Source organism: Echiichthys vipera (genome assembly GCF_963691815.1).
Source record: "Echiichthys vipera genome assembly, chromosome: 10".
Taxonomy (NCBI): Eukaryota; Metazoa; Chordata; class Actinopteri; order Perciformes; family Trachinidae; genus Echiichthys; species Echiichthys vipera.
In genome coordinates, this window is record NC_139835.1 from 30,136,047 (window position 1) to 30,154,909 (window position 18,863).

At 46.4% G+C, this 18,863-nt stretch overlaps 1 protein-coding gene across 1 annotated transcript in view; it reads left to right on the top strand.

Moving 5' to 3' along the window:
- htr2aa (5-hydroxytryptamine (serotonin) receptor 2A-a) overlaps positions 1 to 18,863 on the top strand; it is a gene marked incomplete at both ends in the record, with an annotated part of 41,752 nt that overhangs the window by 10,295 nt on the left and 12,594 nt on the right. The window contains one exon of the mRNA XM_083921962.1: positions 15,154 to 15,354. Within this exon, the coding sequence (XP_083778088.1) occupies positions 15,154 to 15,354 (201 nt within the window). The remainder of the gene's footprint in view (positions 1 to 15,153; positions 15,355 to 18,863) is intronic.

Consider the following 18,863-nt stretch of genomic DNA (forward strand, 5'->3'; position numbering starts at 1 on the left):
GGTGCAGAGATTAGATCTCCACACTGGCCTGGGAACGCCTCAGGATCCCCCAGTTAGAGCTGGTTAATGTGGCCCGGGAAAGGGAAGTTTGGGGTCCCCTGCTGGAGCTTTATTTATTTCCTCTGTAATACTAACTACTGTATGTGAGCACTTAGCTCCTGCCTGCTCCTTCTCAAACGCATCAGTTTTTATCTCATTGATGGAATCTGCTTGATTCATCTGTTTGCGTTTTATCTTTGTCATTTTATCTGATTTGATGTTGATTGTTCCAGATAAATAAAAAACAAATCAAATATGTATGAACAGGGAATGAGGGCCGTCGCGTCTGCTGTCTCCCGTCCCGCTCCACCCGGGCGCCACCCCTCGCCTGCACCAACCACACGGAGAATCTCTCTCTGTGTGCTTCAATGTCATGACATTGTCTGGATTTCATGAGAAAACATCTTCAGTGAGCTCAAACTAATGCAACACAAACGGCATCCTCCAAAATACATGTCATCGCCATCATGGCGGTTGTGGATTAGTGGGAGTGTGGGTCATCCTCCATTTGATAGATCGGCGGTGCAATCCCCATGTTGAAGTGTCCTTGGGCAAAGAACCCCGCATTGCTCCCTGTGCTGCACATGGGTGTTTGAACGTGGTGTGAATGGTTAGATTAGATGGTCTGTAGATGTCCACTACCATCAGTGTGAACGGGTGAATTCTGAGGGCGCACACACACTGTCCTTCCGCACCGCGTCCCGTGCCCCGTGCTTTAGGGTCCTTGTCCCCCCCTCCAGGCCCGTTTGTACTCACACTACCTGGGCCTCGGAGAATGCTTCTTGCTGCCTATACGTCATCACGCCGTAACACGTCACACGCATTGATCGCGTGTGTGTGGCTTTGTTTCCAGATCTTTCTGTAGACCTCAGAGTTTTTGTGCGTCTTGTCGACTGTTTTTGAATCTTTTCATCGACCAAATCTGCAGTAAACACTCCACCTCCGCATCACACCAACGTGAACCTTTCACCGCCATTGTTGTTGTGTTGTCCGCGCATGGTCCCTCCTTCTTTTTTCTATGTCCGAACAGGCGCACATACCGCTACCGCTGTAGTAGCAGTTATGCGCTGAACGGGTGCACGCACACTGCTTAAACGTACTAGGCTTTATCTGAAAAACTGGTTTTGGCCCGGTACAGAAGGACAGTGTGAGTGCGCCCTGACAAACACTGTGAAAGCACCTTGAGTAGTCAGAAGTCCATTTACCATCATAGCAGCAGAAAAGGTCAAATAGATCAAAGAGGGCTGAGTAAATCCTGCTTAACGTTCCCCTGGAGTCTTTTATAGTTAAAGCTCTGGACACAGTTTAGCCTTTATTAGTCTCAGCTCACATTTTACTCCGAAAAGCAGGACGGCTGGAAAAAAAGTCTTATACAACAGTGGAAAAAGTCCTCAGACGCTGGTTTTTACGGACGCCTCGATGATGAGGCAGTCACCCGCAGCAAAAACAACCCTCTCTTTACAGAAGAGAGGATGAAGAAGGGATAGAGAGACCCAAGTTTTGTGCTCAACTGCACGAGATAGAGGAGATTTCTCTGTGTGTGTCTCTGAGCTCCAGAGCGAAGCACAAAGCAGCGTGATTAAAAAAAGTTTTTTACAAAAGCAGAGCCGTTCACATCAGCCCTCCTCTCCCGTGACCAGACGGAACAAAATGAAACAGATGCAAATAAAAGGGCAGAGTCATTATGGGGCTCAGCTGGCCAGATGTGAGACAGCGGGGCAAAAAGGTCGAGGCGTGGAAGGAAACGGCAGAATCAGAGCGGCGAGGAGGAGGGTAACAGATGAAGACTGGAGACAAGCGTGCAGCTCATACAGCAGCTAACGTGTTATATAACACACTTTATCAAACACGCAATGTGACGTTTTCCATCTCCAGGGGGTCGCTCAATCAAAAAGACAGTTTGGTGACGTGGTGGAGCAGCGTGGGATCATGGGAGATGTTGTCTTTATACAGTCAGCTTCTCTTAGGATGGGATTCCTTCAGTGTTCAGAGTTCAGGAGGTTTTTATGGTAAATGGTGAAAGGACTCGTACTTATAAAGCGCCTTTCTGGTCTTCTGACTACTCAAGGAGCTTTCACAGTGTTGGTCACATTCACCCGTTCACACAGACGTTCACACTGATGGCAGTGGACATCTACAGACCATCTAATCTGACCATTCACACCACATTTACACACCCATGTGCAGCACGGGAGCAATTCAGGGTTCAGTGTCTTGCCCAAGGACACTTCGACATGTGGACCGGGGGAGGTGGGGATGGAACCGCCAATCTCGAATGGAGGACGACCCACTCTTCCACTGAGCCACAGTCTGCAGTTTCACATTAAAAATCTGAGTTTCTCCGTCGCTGCGAGCCGAACGTTAGCTATATATGAAGAGCTCTTTCCCAAAACGCTCTAAATCCATTTTAATAGTTTTCAGGAAAATGACATTTTTTACCTTTTTACCCACACATTTGGTTAATATTCAGTTTATCTTGTCAAAATGTTTTTTATGGCTCAGTCTGAACATGTTGAACGGACGGACGACACAAATAACTCTCCCGCTTCAGAGCGCCGCCATGTCGGATCACATAGAACGCTCACTGGATTCTGATTGGTCGAGAGTTTTCATCAGTTTATAATCATTTTTTCACTTTTTTGTGTTTTTTCATCTATTTATAGTCTTTTTGTCACATTTTTGTGGTGTTTTCATCTGTTTTTAATCGTTTTTGTGTTTTTTTCATCGGTTTTTAGTCATTTTTTTCACTTTTTGTGGTATTTTGCATCTGTTTATAGTAATTTTGTCACATTTTTGTGGTGTTTTTCATTTGTTTTTAGTCGTTTTTTTCACTTTCACTCAGTCTGAACATGTTGAACGGACGGACGACACAAAAAACTCTCCCGCTTCAGATCGCCGCCATGTTGGATCGCACAGAACGCTCACTGGATTCTGATTGGTCGAGAGGACGTATCACATTTAGGCTAAAAATAGGTTTGCCGCCGGTCGCGGTTTGGAAAGGAACTGCATCTTGAGACCATTTTAAACAAGGAAATAAAGCGATTTGGCATTAAACACTGATGAAGCAGTGAAAAGGACCTAGAAATGTGTTTAAATGTTGATTGAACTTCCAGTCCACGGGTCCTCACATGCACCTGCAGCTCTGTGGGTCTCTGCCGCCCGGTCCTGCACCCCCCCCCAGACGGCTTGTGTTATTGCTTCTGTAACTGTCGACTACATTAATTCTCCTTTTGAATTCCTCAAACAACTTCTCCTTGGCTCCTCTCCTGCTTCTCTTCTCTCCTGTTCTCATAAATATTGACTTTATTACTATAATCACCAAGCTGCAGCGCTTATTCTTCTAATTAGCACTGAGAAAACAACGACTTCACCTTTTCTTCCTCACATTTCGTCTGAACAAACACAAGTCCCGTTTTATTCTCGGCGATTAACGGAGTTAATTTAACTGTTTGTACGTTTTAATTGGTTCTCATTGATGACTTAATTAGTGCACAGCCTTGAACTCGTGTAATGTTTGTTGCGTTTTGGTGCTTATGTACCTTCTCCATGCCCGTGTGCAGCGGGAACTGTTTATCACTGGTTCCATAATGTGGCGTTCGATGGATGTTGGCTGCTGCACTTTGTTTACAGAGACAGAGAGGAGCTTCTTTACCAAACAGCAACTCATTAATATCCACTGAACCGTCCTCACACACTTGATTTCCTTTAAGGGAACTACAGCGTCTGTGTCCTGCTGGACATTAGAGAGAATGCAGCTTTAAGTGGAGTCTCCTCCTGCTGGACATTAGAGAGAATGCAGCTTTAAGTGGAGTCTCCTCCTGCTGGACATTAGAGAGAATGCAGCTTTAAGTGGAGTCTCCTCCTGCTGGACATTAAAGAGAATGCAGCTTTAAGTGGAGTCTCCCCCTGCTGGACATTAGAGAGAATGCAGCTTTAAGTGGAGTCTCCTCCTGCTGGACATTAGAGAGAATGCAGCTTTAAGTGGAGTCTCCTCCTGCTGGACATTAGAGAGAATGCAGCTTTAAGTGGAGTCTCCTCCTGCTGGACATTAGAGAGAATGCAGCTTTAAGTGGAGTCTCCTCCTGCTGGACATTAGAGAGAATGCAGCTTTAAGTGGAGTCTCCTCCTGCTGGACATTAGAGAGAACGCAGCTTTAAGTGGAGTCTCCTCCTGCTGGACATCAGAGAGAATGCAGCTTTAAGTGGAGTCTCCTCCTGCTGGACATTAGAGAGAATGCAGCTTTAAGTGGAGTCTCCTCCTGCTGGACATTAGAGAGAATGCAGCTTTAAGTGGAGTCTCCTCCTGCTGGACATTAGAGAGAATGCAGCTTTAAGTGGAGTCTGCTGGACATTAGAGGCGTCCGTCTCTCAGCTGCATGTGTACATTGAGCGGTCAGTGGGGGTGGAAACCTTAATGGCAGGAGCTCCTGGCTGTCACCGCGCTGCTCTTACCGCGTCTTTGTTGTGTCTGCAGCCACAGCTCAGTGTGTTGATTACAGTCATCAGAGCTGTTGTCGAGCAATTACATTAACACTTAGAGACGTGGGCCGTGTGAACGTTTACCACGCGGCTACAGGGCTTTTAACGTCAGGCGGAGAAAGAAAGGATGAGGACGAGAGTACTTGAGACCTTGTGAGAGCGATTGCATGACGTTCAAACTCATTTACTGAATATCAAAGAAACAACGTTTTCAGAACACGGTTCCTTCATCATCAGGTTTAAATACAAGAAATTACTAATTACACCTCGAGCCGATACACCGATGACAAAAATCTCAACCCAATGGTGGCAAGTACTCGATCATGTGGACTTTGATACAGGATCAGGTCTCAGGGGCAGCAGCTTTAGCAGGGGACCCCAAACTTCCCTTTCCCGGGCCACATTAACCAGCTCTAACTGGGGGATCCTGAGGCGTTCCCAGGCCAGTGTGGAGATCTAATCTCTCCACCTGGTCCTGGGTCTTCCCCGAGGCCTCCTCCCAGCTGGACGTGCCTGGAACACCTCCCTAGGGAGGCGCCCAGGGTTCATCCTTACCAGATGATCCTGAACCACCTCAACTGGCTCCTTTCAACGCAAAGGAGCAGCGGCTCTACTCCGAGTTCCTCACGGATGCTGAACTTCTCCCCCTCTCTCTAAGGGAGACTCCAGACCCCCTCCTGAGGAAACACATTTCACACGCTTGGACCTGGTTCTTTGGGTCCTGACCTGGACCTGGTTCTTTGGGTCCTGACCCAGCTTTCATGACCACAGGTGAGGGTAGGAACCAGGACTGAGGGTAGATCCAGAGCTTTGTCTTCCTCAGCTCTCTGTTCATCACAACGGTGCGGTAGAGCGACTGCAGCTCCGTCCCCGCTGCTCCGATTCTCCGGCCAAACTCACGCTCCATCGTCCCCTCACTGGTGAACATGATCCCGAGGTACTTGAACTCCTTCACTTGGGGTCAGGACTTAATTTTTAAGCCACGACGAGAGATGAGGTAAGGCTTGTTTTTAGCCTCGGGGCCTTTTGCTTCTGAAGCAGCGTTGAGAGAACAATCCTCAAATAGACTTACAGTAGATGTCCTTCAGCATACAGTTATAGATGTGCACAGTATTAGGCTGATTTGTCCAGTAGTATAAGAGATTATACACACACACACACACACACACACACACACACACAGACGACGAAGTGTGATCACCTGGGAGGAGATAATAAAAACTGAGACGAGCACTAATGGAATCAAATCCCTGAACGGAGTCAAACTAAAGATTTTACCACATTTTCCCCAAAGGGATCGAGCGTGAGTTCAGCGAACAGTGGAGCTGCGTGTGTGTGTGTGTGTGTGTGTGCGGAGCAAGAGTTCACGTCCTTTACTGCAGTAAAAGGTACAAAAATACCACCGAGTAGTAATATGAAAGTGGAGCGATGTGAGTTTCTGCTCCTCCGCTCGATATCGCTCAGTGCTCACGCCAAGACCAAGAAAATCTGCTCATTTTACGTCCATTTTTACTTGTTTTGTATGTCTTTGTAACTGTTTTGCATCTATTTTTAGACATTTTGCATCTTTTTGTGGTGGTTTTGCATCTATTTTTAGTCATTTTGCATCTTTTTGTGGTGGTTTTGCATCTATTTTTAGACATTTTGCATCTTTTTGTGGTGGTTTTGCATCTATTTTTAGACATTTTGCATCTTTTTGTGGTGGTTTTGCATCTATTTTTAGTCATTTTGCATCTTTTTGTGGTGGTTTTGCATCTATTTTGAGTCACTGTGCATCTTTTTGTGGTGTTTTTGCATCTATTTTTAGTCATTTTGCATCTTTTTGTGGTGGTTTTGCATCTATTTTTAGACATTTTGCATCTTTTTGTGGTGGTTTTGCATCTATTATAGTCATTTAGCATCTTTTTATGGTGGTTTTGCATCTGTTTTTAGTCATTACGCATCTTTTTATGGTGGTTTTGAATCTATTTTTTAGAGATTTTACGTTTCTATGTCGTTTATTTCACTCTGTGTTCATTTTACATCTCTTTATAATCATTTTGTGTATCTTTGTCAGCATTTATTGTCTCTATGTGGTCGTTTTGTGTCTATTTCCAATCATTTAGCATTCCTAGCATCATTATTTGTCTCTTTATGGTCATTGTGCACTTATGTGGTACTTTTGCTTCTCTTTGTGCTCATTTTACATCCATTTTGAGTTGTTTTGTTTGTCTGTTTTTAGTCATTTTGCATGTTTTTATGGTCGTTTTGTATCTATTTATAATCATTTTCCGTGTCTTTGTCATCATTTTTCATCTCTTTGTGGTCATTTTGCATCCTTATGGTCATTTTTGTTCAGTAATCCATCCGTGTCCGGAGCAAAGTTACAGCTCCAATTGTTTTAAAAAATCTGCGCTCCATCCAAGATCGTGACGCTCGGCTCACATGCTCAGTTTCCAAGGTAGAAGAAACAGTTTTTCAACTTTATCTTTTCCCCGTTCTTCCGTCTTCATCCGTCACGCCTCGTTCTCTCAGTCCTCACTCGTGTTTAGTTTGAAATCATCTGCAGCGTTTCCATCTTAAGTTGCTGCCATCATCCTTTAATACCAGCCCCCACAGCAACGCTGGTGTTTTCAGTTTGTGTGTCATCATGGCGCTCACTGCTGTAGTGTCACAACCGTGGAAGATAAAGTCATGAAACGTTACAGGTGTGTCGTTGAGATCAAAATGAGGGTCGAGTTCGAAAACGAGTTTGATCCGAGCTCTGGCGGCGACAGTAGGGCGGGTAAAAGAGGAAGGAAGAGGCCACTGTCCCACCACTTTACGCCCAAGGTCCTGGTTTGTGTCACAGCTGGTGTGATCCCGGCTTCAGCGCGCCACCTGGACGTGAACTCCCGGTTGTCTCGCCTCGTCTCTTCACACCCTCGTCTCTCTGCGGTCTACTGTCCAGCTGCCGCCTCAACCCTTGATCACACTCGTGCGAGACGCCGTGCCGTGGGACTTCACAAATGGTCATTTTTTTGCCACTTTGTGTGTCGTCATTGTCACACCCCACCAAAGAAACAACCCTGTCGGCCATTTTTAGGGTTTAATATCTCCACTGTCATCTTCTTTCTTTTCTCTGTGCGGCAGTTGAGTGCTTTCTGTCTCGTGCAGCTCCAGACACAATTATAGGCTTTCTTCTCGGGAGACATTTTGACGTGTGACAGATGTAAATGACATAGTTTCACAAGTTCACATTTAAATATGTGGGTCTTTTTGCGGCTCACGCGTGGGTTTTAATCAGGGCTCCGTGTAGTCACCGAAACATGAGAGTTTGGACTTTTTACTTTTATATTTTCAAGGAAGATTTGAGGGAGATTTTGAACGCGTTGGGCTCTTTGCAGATGTTTTTGTCATCAGTTATCAGTGGCGGGCCGTGCATTTCAGCCCTGCGCCTGCAGCGATGCCCTGCCAGACTCAATCCACCTCTTAAAACCATAATTATGATGCCATGGCTCTACACATTATGCATTTAGACCAAAACGCAGTACAACTGGGCGTTGCATCACCTTAACATATAGTCAAGTACAACAGAGTTATACAACAGATAATTCCTTTTCCCTGCTGAGTCAAGCTTGCTAGCGTCGGGGTCGGGCGGCCTCTCTTTACAGTGCCTAGCTTATCTTGAAAAGTATTTCTAGAGAATGGCGTTGTAATCAAATCTGCGATCAAACCGTTATCTTCGCCTCCTTCAGCCAAGGTGGGTTGAATAAACTAAAACAACTTGTCGCGCTACACTAATTAGAAATGTCCTTATTTCCCGCTAATCACATTGACATGTCCGCTCCGGTCTGCTTTGCTTAGCTCTGCCTCTCTCTCTCTCGTGTATCCAATCAAAAGACGTGCACGCGATGACGCTGTAGGCCTGCTAGCAGGCGCCAGTGAACCAAACTTGACGCTGATTGGTTAATGCCACAGGTCCGTTATCATTGACTTTACGCTACCATGCGCCTGCACTGTTGCTTCTGCAGGCGTAAGGGCAGATTTGGGACCCTGGCAACACATGATGGGCGCTCCCAGACCTCCTCGGAAGCAGCTCAGCAGAGACAGAGATGAGAGATAAGATAAATATTTCAGTGCAGTCGATGCTTTTAGTTAATTTTATTGCAGAAAATGCATTATGAGCTACTCATTGCCCACACTATTGTAATCATAGCCTGAGAGGCGGCGCCCTAGCGTCCTCTATGCTCATCACTGGTAAAGCCACAGCAGCGGTTTCTGTCCGCAGCAGCCGACAGGAAAGTCTCAGCAGGTCCTGTGGGAGTTTTGTTTCAGTGTGGGGAGGAAGAATTTCTCCACGAAGGATAATTCTCTCTGGTTTCAGGTCATCACCGGCGGAGGTTTGTGGAGCAGCTATTAAACGTGGCGCTCTATCAGTCCCTGAGGGGAGATTCTCTTCTGTCTTTGTGGGTCTCAACAGGGAACAGAGAGCAGAGCATCCTCCCCGCTGCTTAGGTGGAAACAACAAACACACGTCAGCCACTTCCAAGCACCCAAACTCGTGTTAGTGCACGTTTTAGCCCACTAACTCGGAATTGATTTCCTCCCATCCGTGCAGCCAATTAGTTTTTATGACTTTGCTTAACGAGTGATCCATCATAGTACGCGCTCTGACATTCAGGGTTTAAAGTCAGACAGGAATTTGAATCCTCCTCGCTTCCAGTCCACAGAATTAACAGCTGGCATTGAAGGTTTCACATACGTTGAATCTCAACTTCTCTGAGCCGCTGCTGCACGTTCTCGTTCCATACTCGTCACATACGGACACAGTTTCAGACTTCTGTGTGTGGAGTGACCACTCATGTCTACTTTAACCCTTAGAGCCCCACCAAAGAACCTGACACGAACTGTTGTGCATCATTTATCATTTTTGAAAAGAGGATGAAACCATTTTTGGAAACCAAGAGTTTTTCAATCAACTAGTTCAGACCACAGACTGTCTAAAAACAGACGTAGCGTCTCCTTCGAGGTCCGTTCATCTCTTTGATCAAATCGTCCTCGCCTACAGGAGTCTCCATCTTGTCAGACTTTGACTCCGCCTCATTTCCTCTGACCAAAAAAGGGCATGTATGTGACGTTGGGGGGAGGGGCGTACGTCCATCTGGCTGACGTTCACCTCCGAGGAGAAGTGAGGGCCAGAGGCTAGCTGTCACTCAAGAGGCCACGCCCCTCATTTTTTGTCCCAGGCCTTAAACAGGTTTAATGATGCTGTGTAAACGGCCTGTTTAACATGGGGCTCAATGAGAAACTGCTCTGTTATGAAACCTGCCCCTAGTGGACACTCAGAACTGACGCTTTTGGAGCTTCCTGATTGGATCAAACAGGAAGTTGCTGTGGTGGGGGCTTGGTTTAGATGCACATTAAGAAAAAGTCTAAATGGTGACGCACCCCCCAAAAAACATGAGATCTGTGAGGAGGGATAAGGAGACTGGACCCTTCCTCACATTAATACATGAAACAATGTCGTTTCCATCGTGTTTCGAATCCTTCTTTTCCTTTTGAACCTTTAAGGTCTCACTCACATTGTCCATCCGTACCGTGTCCAAACAGGTTTTACGGGTAAAGCCTAGTTCGTTTGACCAGTGTGAAAGCAACTGTACCGCCCCTACGACCATGGCCCGCTTGGGGGGGAGAGGTGGGCAAAGCCACGCATCGCCATGACGTCATCAATGCGTGTGACGTGTTACGGCGTGATGACGTATAGGCAGCAAGAAGCATTCTCCGAGGCCCAGGTAGTGTGAGTACAAACGGGCCTGGAGGGGGGGACAAGGACCCTAAAGCACGGGGCGCGGGACGGAGGGACAGTGTGAGTGCGTCCTAAGATGCGTCCCTTTAGGACAGGACGGTTCAAAGTCTGACACTGAGGGACGTATTGAGGCCACTGCCCAGTTTCCCAGATCTGTCTCTGAGCTCTGCAGCCAGCTCACTGTGGGAGCTTTATAGAGCAGCTCAGGTGTGTGTCCTTTGCTCATCAGGTCCAATCAGCTGAACGCCGCACAGGTGGACGCCACTGAAGCTGCAGGTGATCGAGAGAAACGGAAGACACCTGAGATACGTTTCTACAGTCTGAATACTTGCGTCAATGTGATATTTCACACTTTTAATGCATGTTGTTTACACGTTGTCATTATGGGGTTTTAAGGTGGGTTCATTTCTGCATAAAGCTGCTACATTACAAGCGATATCCTGTCTGTTACTGCGACAACTTCTTAACTCCTCAACAGTCGGTCTGTGTGTTTTTACTGCAGCAGACTGAATGAAACATGAAAGAGAAAGAGAAGAAGCATGAAGGCTGTTTGGGTGTTTAATATTTGAGAGATTCACAGATGGATAGGAAGGTGAAAGAGGCGGAGCAGGAGAGAGAGACGGAGGACAAACACGGGTTGAGTACAGGAGGAAGGGAAGCTGAAACAATCGGAGGAGGAGGAGGAGAGTCTGGCGGTGACCATGGTGACATCGAGCAACATGGATGAGTCATCTCCTCCGTAATAATAAAAGCCTTGATCGGGTCGGCGTTCACCTGTCTCATGGAGGGAAACGACAGAACCAGGAGGAGAGGGAAGGGGGATCTGTTGTGGATCTAGACACAGGCGGACCATGAGACAACGGGCCCCTGGGCACAAACATATAAGAGGGCCCCCACCCCCGTCCACACAGGAGCATGACACCCAAACTCAAAGAGTCTGATTTTAGTCGCTTTACATCTTTTTTTAAAAACATATCTTTATCTTTAACATCCAAATATTTAAATATATGGCAATAATGAAAATATGAATAATACAGAAAAGGTAAATACATTAATTAATTAAAAGGAAAAATAAAACCAAGAACTTCGTCAACAGATAACTGAGCAATAAATAATAAAATACATTCATTCATTCATCTTCAACCGCTTATCCCAGGGTCGGGGTCGCGGGGGGGCTGGAGCCGATCCCAGCGGACATCGGGCGAGAGGCGGGGTCCACCCTGGACAGGACGCCCGTCTATCACAGGACACATAGAGACGAACAGAGACAGACAAACATTCACACCTACGGGTGATTTAGAGTCATCAATGAACCGAACACCTGCACGTCTTTGGACTGTGGGAGGAAACCGGAGAACCCGGAGAAAACCCACGCAGACACGGGGAGAACATGCAAACTCCACACAGAAGGGCCCTAGCCGGGATTCAAACCAGGAACCTTCTTGCTGTGAGGCGTCAGTGATAACCACTACACCACCGTGTAGCCTAATAGAACACATAAATAAAAATAATCATCTAAAATAACAATAATAATCAATTAATATTTATAATACTACTCTTAATATATGTAACATCATACACTCCCCCATACACTTTTAAATTTCCACCAGAGGCATGATGGGAAATAATCTCAAAAGGTATCTAGTGACCCTGCAAGATCCCCAGTATAATATGTGGAATAACTCCTATGATATATTGTCTTTAGATGTGAGACGGTGTCAGACTTTACCCTTTAAAGTCTTTTTCAAAGTCATCTAGTGTTGTTCCTCAGGCATAAAAACGAAAATATGAAATGTTTGCATGCGAATATTTATACCTCAAGATGAACAGTTTAAGTGTTGTCCCGGCGTAAAATCATCCCATGGTCTTTTCGGCACTTACATCAAATAAGCAATGAGAGAGTGGCTAACAGCCGGACATGGCTAACAGTGATTAGCTCGGGGCAGCACGGTGAAGGCATTCAAAGGTCTTTTTTAACCACTAATGCTGCTGAAAATAACAGCAAACCTCTGCAGCAGCATGAGAAGAGTCCCTACACACAACAAAGCAGCAACAGCGTAGTTAGTGAAGCCAGAGTTTATTAAAAGAGTGTTTTAAAGACTTAGCTACTGGCCCCTGTACCAGCTCCTCTCATAGTAAAGTCCATTACAGTGGAAGGAGCCCATTGGTGCTTTGTTGTGTGTGTAGGGACTCTTCTCATGCTGCTGCAGAGGTTTGCTGTTATTTTCAGCAGCATTAGTGGTTAAAAAAGACCTTTGAATGCCTTCACCGTACTGCCCCGAGCTAATCACTGTTAGCCACGTCCGGCTGTTAGCAACTCTCCCGGCTAATTTGATGAGTGTAAGTGCTGAAAAAGACCATGGGAGGAATTTACGCCAGAATTACACTTTAAGAAGGGCTTTTATTTTGAAAGGGAACAAGGGGAGGAGTGGAAAATGCCTTAAAACTGATGAAAAGTGTCCTTAAATGGCCACCGTAGAGAGGATAAACCTTTGATCTTTCCTCTGACAGGACACACAAGGTGTATTAGCTCCTTATGGGACTGGACACTTAGACATGTTGCATCCTTTTTTATTTGTTCCTTTATCGATCGTACTCTGATTTCATGCGCTGAGTCTTTGAACCGCCTGGTGTGAAATGGCTTCTATAAATAAACCCGCCTCACCTTAATGTATACAATCTGCAACCATCACCTTAATATTCAGGTATTGTATAAAGACATTTCCATTTGCAGCCGAGTGCTTTCAAGACCAATTTACAGCAGTATATATATGGAGATGGCTGCTGTGTGTGTGTGTGTGTGTGTGTGTGTGTGTGTGTGTGTGTGTGTGTGTGTGTGTGGGTGTGTGTGTGTTCAAGCGCGCACCTGCAGCTCAGACAGCAGCGGGGTATTTAGAGAGTGTTCTCAGGGGTTTCAAGCTGTTGGTCATGTTCCATCTCTGTCACGCTGCATTTATCGCTGCGCGGCGGCTGCGCGGCGGCTGCGCGGCGGCTGCGTGTTCGCTGCGTGGTGGCTCAGTGGTCGCTGCGTGATGGCTTGGTGGTTGATGCGTGGTGGCTGCGTGGTCGCTGCCTGGTGGCTGCGCGGCGGCTGCGTGGTCACTGTGTGGTGGCTGCGGGTTGGCTATGTCGTCGCTGCGTGTTGGCTGCTTGGTGGCTGCGTGGTGGCTGCGTGGTAGCTGTGTTGTGGCTGTGTGGCGGCTGCGTGGCGGCTGCGTGGTGGCTGCGTGTTCGATGCGTGGTGGCTGCGTGGTCACTGCGTGGTGACTGCGTGGTGGCTGCGTAACGAGTGTTTCAGAGGCTGCAGAGTCCATGGCGAGCTCCACAGTGGCCCCCCTGATGCTTTTTATGTCAGATTGCAGTTACATTAAAACAAAAAAGACAAAAACACAACTGTCCAATCATACAAAGCTAAAAACACAGGAAGTTAGTGACTCGTTACGGTTTCAGACTTCCTTTTACTTCTGATCTGTGTTCAAGTACTTTTACTCAAGAACTCAATTTCAGTGCAAATTTTAGGTTCTTTTACAAACAGTTCCCCAGATGAATCTACCAAACTCACTTTCATTTGTTCAGGCAGATAGGTCCGGCCCCTCTCCCACACAGACAGATTTACACCTGTACGGACCAATCACAGCCGTTTATCTAATGTGAGGCGGGTTTAAGTCTGCAGGTCCGTTCTGACAGCGCTGATCAAATGTGACTGGATATTCTGTCACCGCGTTGACTCTTTCCCACATAAAGTGTTTTCAGAAACACACGTTTGCTTCTGTTTAGCTGCAATTTGAAAAAGTGTCCGGAGGCATTTTACTGAAACACTTTCGTCAATTAATCAATCGGTCGATTGACAGAAAAGGAATTGGAAACTATTTTGTTGGTTGGAGTCATTTGTGATGATTGATGAGCTCCTGAGTGAGAGCTGCGGTGATGACCGTGTGTGACTGTGTTCAGTTTTACGTTGATGTTGTTTCGTTGATGTTGGTGCAAGAAAACATGAATCAATCTCTTGTTCGCTGATTAGAACTAGCAGAAAGTCTTCACTTTTGGTCTTTTGGCCTCCGGTCCTGTGCTTGTTTGACTCATCCATCCTCTCCGACCTCCTCCCTACACACAGTTGGAGCTCTCTACAACATCACAAGCGTTATGTGTCATGTGTGGACATAAGTTAACAAGGTAAAAGCTTTGGCTGCACTTTCGATGCCCTTTGTATCGTTCACTAAGTGCTTCGTCCTGAGCGTCTCTCTCGCTCTCTGAACAGCCTCATTACGCCTAAAAGAAAGAGTTTTTTTTAACTCTACAGTCGGCCTTTTGAAAGGGTTGTTGATGAGTTCACGAAAGGTTCATTTCAGCTCCATTTTGCGCGTAAATAGAGACGTACGTTAGCCTCGTTCTCATGCTTTTATGCGACCTTTTCTTTGGACTGAACGTTGACCAAAACATCCTCTAGAGGGCGTCGCTCAGATTCAAAAGTTACTCCAATAAAGGTTGACAACAACAAACATGGCGACGATGGAGGAGATAAAGATCCTGCGTCTGTTGAGAAGGAGGCAAAATGGCGGGCAGCGTTGTAGACGGCGGTGGTCTGTGAGACACTAAAGACGTCCCAGAGTGTGGACGGAGAGTTCAACACATTGGTTTGACAGATGAGACAAAATGAACGTCTCTTTCAGTGTTTCAGGATGTCCGTCGGGGCTTCGATGACTCGCTCGCTCCTGAAATTCACGCCACTTTTTGTGTCCGGTGCCCGACACTGCCCCCACGATTTCTAGTGGTACTTAACCTCTGGTCCGCAAGTTTGCAGGATACGTACAGAAACACTCGCTCGTAGAGCATAAATGAGCCCTAACAATCTTCTACTCCCCTCTGCAGATTACGGGTGGCCGCTGCCCTCTGACCTTTGTCCCATCTGGATCTACCTGGACGTCCTCTTCTCCACGGCGTCCATCATGCACCTGTGCGCCATCTCTCTGGATCGATACATCGGCATACGAAACCCGATCCACCACAGCCGCTTCAACTCCCACACCAAGGCCCGCATCAAGATCATGGCGGTGTGGACCATCTCAGTGGGTAAGAGCACACACGGAGAAAACACACACACACGTGGAAACTAGTGACATGTTTGTGTCTTTGTGATCGATTTCTAAACTTTTGTAATATTCAAACATCAGATGCTTTTTTATGAATCTTTACGCTGTTAAACATCCAGGGAACATACCGGAGAGTGTTGCATTATGGGTTGTGTGTGGCTTCAATGTCACTAGTTCACAAACTTTCTTCAAGTCTTAGTCTTAGTGAGTCAGCTGGTCCAAAGGTTGAATATGGAGAATGAGCAGAACACCGTCATATAGGTGTCTCAAGATCATAGTCCCAACAACAAAAAATAAGTCCAGCAGTGCGGTTGCCAGGTTGGTCAGATCCGGCCCAGCAGCTCCAGGAGACCGGAGTCTGTTTGAGCCTGTTTGAACCCGTCCCCTCCAGAAAACCACAGCATCAAAACAAGGATTAGAGGAGTTTGACTGACAGTTAGCGTTAGCCGTTAGCGTTAGCCGTTCCAGCTAAGTGCAGATGAAAGTGATGTTAGCATCAAGGAGCAGCGTAGCCATGTGGGCGTGCGTTTGAATGGCGTTCCTCTCCTTTCTCTCAGTCCATGGAGTGAATGCTCGGCCTATAGTGACTCTGGTTGTTGCCCGTCTCCGCTCACTCAGCTGCTGGGACAAAGAACACCCCCTTCACTGAGGCTCCCAAGCAGCTGCAGGATTGGCTAACTCCATTTCACCCAGTGCCAGCCTACAGTAGCTGCACCCAACAACAGACAACCCTGGCAACCAGCAACGCCCAACGCTATTGCTATTGTGCACCTCTCCAGCCATACATGGTCCACACAGCGACTTGAACCTATGGACTGCGCTACTGCCGCATCCCAAAGTATTTGACAATACACCTGAAAACAGCTGAATGATGTGAAATATTGTTGAATTTTGAATTGAAACGGACAAAAATGTTGATTTGGTTTGAATGTGGAGGCGAATCGAGGCTCTGAAAATAACGACGGCGTGTGTGTTTGGCGGTGGAGGGTGAAGCGGTCCATCTCTGACGTCCTCCTTCAGTGAAACGCTCTCCTCTTTGCAGATGGATGAAAATCAGAGCGGTTCTGGTTTATTGAAATATAAAGTTGAGAGGCTGCGGTTAAAGAGTGCGTGGGAGGGGAGTCAGCCGCTCAGGGGATATAATTTTCTCCTGTTCAAGACAAATGCGATGTTTATGACTCCGTATCATTTTTATGGAGGCGAGGGAACAATCTGATAATTTGCTTCTGGCTGGCTGGCTGGTGTCCAGCTGCTCAGATCAATGGAGCCAGATGAGCAGGAAATGTAATGATGGGGCTGCGGACAATGGGGGTAGTTATGCGGCGACCAGCGGAGTGCACATTAGCTCCTCACAGTATCAACACAAAGAGGAAGGAGGGAAATGAAGAACAACGTGGAAATGTATTTCACTTTCAGACGATAATATTTCAGTTGGAAAGCTGCACAAACAAACCATCAGTTGTTGTTTGATTCAAGCCGAATTATCGCAAAACCTTTCCACTTATCCGTCCTAACGGGTCTGTTTTCCCCGTCGTTGGCTGACGTGCTTTCACACTAAGCTAATTAAGATGAGAAATGGTGGAAAAGCTTATTTTTATCCAGGTGGCAGCGCGCCCAGCCTCCGATTTTATCCAGGGAATAAATGGCAGAAGCATTTCAGCTCATTAATGTTATTGTTAATGGTTTACAGCCGAGGTGACTCAGTTATCCTGATCTCACAGGATTAAAGGGGAGATGCAAACATCAAATCTACAAGATGAGAAGTGAAGAAATGTCACCTTATAGTGTAACGTCACTTTCATGTGGTTGGACTGTTTCCAGCCTTCATGCTAAGCTAAGCTAACATCTGCTGGCTACATGGATGGATTACTGAACGGGACTAAAGGGCACAGGCCCGGGGGCCCAGAATCCCAAAATGTTACTGAAAAAAAAACAAAAACGATCAAAAAGAGACTGAAATTGACCACAAACGACACTAAAAGACCGAAAATAGACACAAAATTGACAAAACGTGCACATAACAACTGCAAGGGACCCAGAAATAATGACAAAGAAAAAAAAAAAAAACACAAAAACATGCAAAACAACTGAAAATAGATGCATAACAATCAGAATTGGAAAATAACCTCAAAACGAGCACTAGGAGCATAGACTGTCGACTGTATAGAGACTGTAGGACTGTACATAGTATACCAGGCGTGGTCCGTTCTCTCAACTTGATCCAGTCATCCTCACCTACGGGAGTCTCCATCTTGTCAGACTTTGACTCCGCCTCATTTCCTCTGACCAAAAAGGGCATGTATGTGATGTTGGGGGGAGCGGCGTATGTAATCTTCCCTAACACGTTTGAGGTGACTTCTGATCTGATATAAAGCCCGTGGCCAAGAGAAGGTTCTTCGTCAGTGACTTGATTTTCGAGGAACGGGTCAAAAGTCATTGGTAGTTTTTCTAATATCAGGCAGCTTCAGAGAAGGTCATTCATGTTTCTCACCCAGAAATCAATCTCACGTCTCCAGCACGTTCAAAATGCTGCAGCTGAACCAAACATAGAGACATCATCTGGCTGCCTGTGGGATCCACAACTGATTTGTAGTTTTTACCACAGACCGTATAAAAACAGACGTAGCGTCTCCGTCAGGTCCGTTCTCTCAACTCGATCCAGTCGTCCTCGCCTACGGGAGTCTCCATCTTGTCAGACTTTGACTCCGCCTCATTTTCTCTGACCAAAAAAAGGACATGTGGAAGGGGCGTACATCCATCTGACTGACTTTTACCTCCAAGGAGAAGTGAAGGCCAGAGGCTAGCTGTCACTCAAGAGCTGATGACGTCAATCAATGCGTGTGACGTGTTACGGCGTGATGAGGTATGGACAGCAAGAAGCATTCTCCGAGGCCCAGGTAGTGTGAGTACAAACGGGCCTGGAGGGGGGGACAAGGACCCTAAAGCAGGGGCCGTGGTGTGGAAGGACAGTGTGAGTGCGCCCTGAGATACAGACCTCGTTGTATCAGGGCGACAGGAAGCGGTTCAGAAACGTTGAGATTACAGAAACGTACAATGCAAACCTCAACTAACCTGACTGTTTTTAAACCTTTTACACTGTGGGTGTAGACGATAATCCCCTTCTGAACCCACCGGTCACATATGAGGGGGGGTGATGTGGTCTGAAGCCCGATGGTCAATACCAGAGAGTGGACTGAGCTGTAAAGATCCATTGATTGAGAATTAAGGAGAGCTGCAACGATCAGATGAGAGGAGATTTAAGCCAGATCGATATTTCATGGTGAACTGGAGAAGAAACACTTCGGGGTCATTTGAGTTTCATTGTGCGTCGCATACGGAGAATCTCTTCTGACCGTCAGGAAACACACCAATAAATGTGACAATGAAAATAATGACTGATGTGTGAAGATACGGCCGTCGAGGAATAAAGCGTCACGTCCCTTTTTTTTAAATAAATCACCCGTCAGCAGTAAAATAGATTCACCTAAA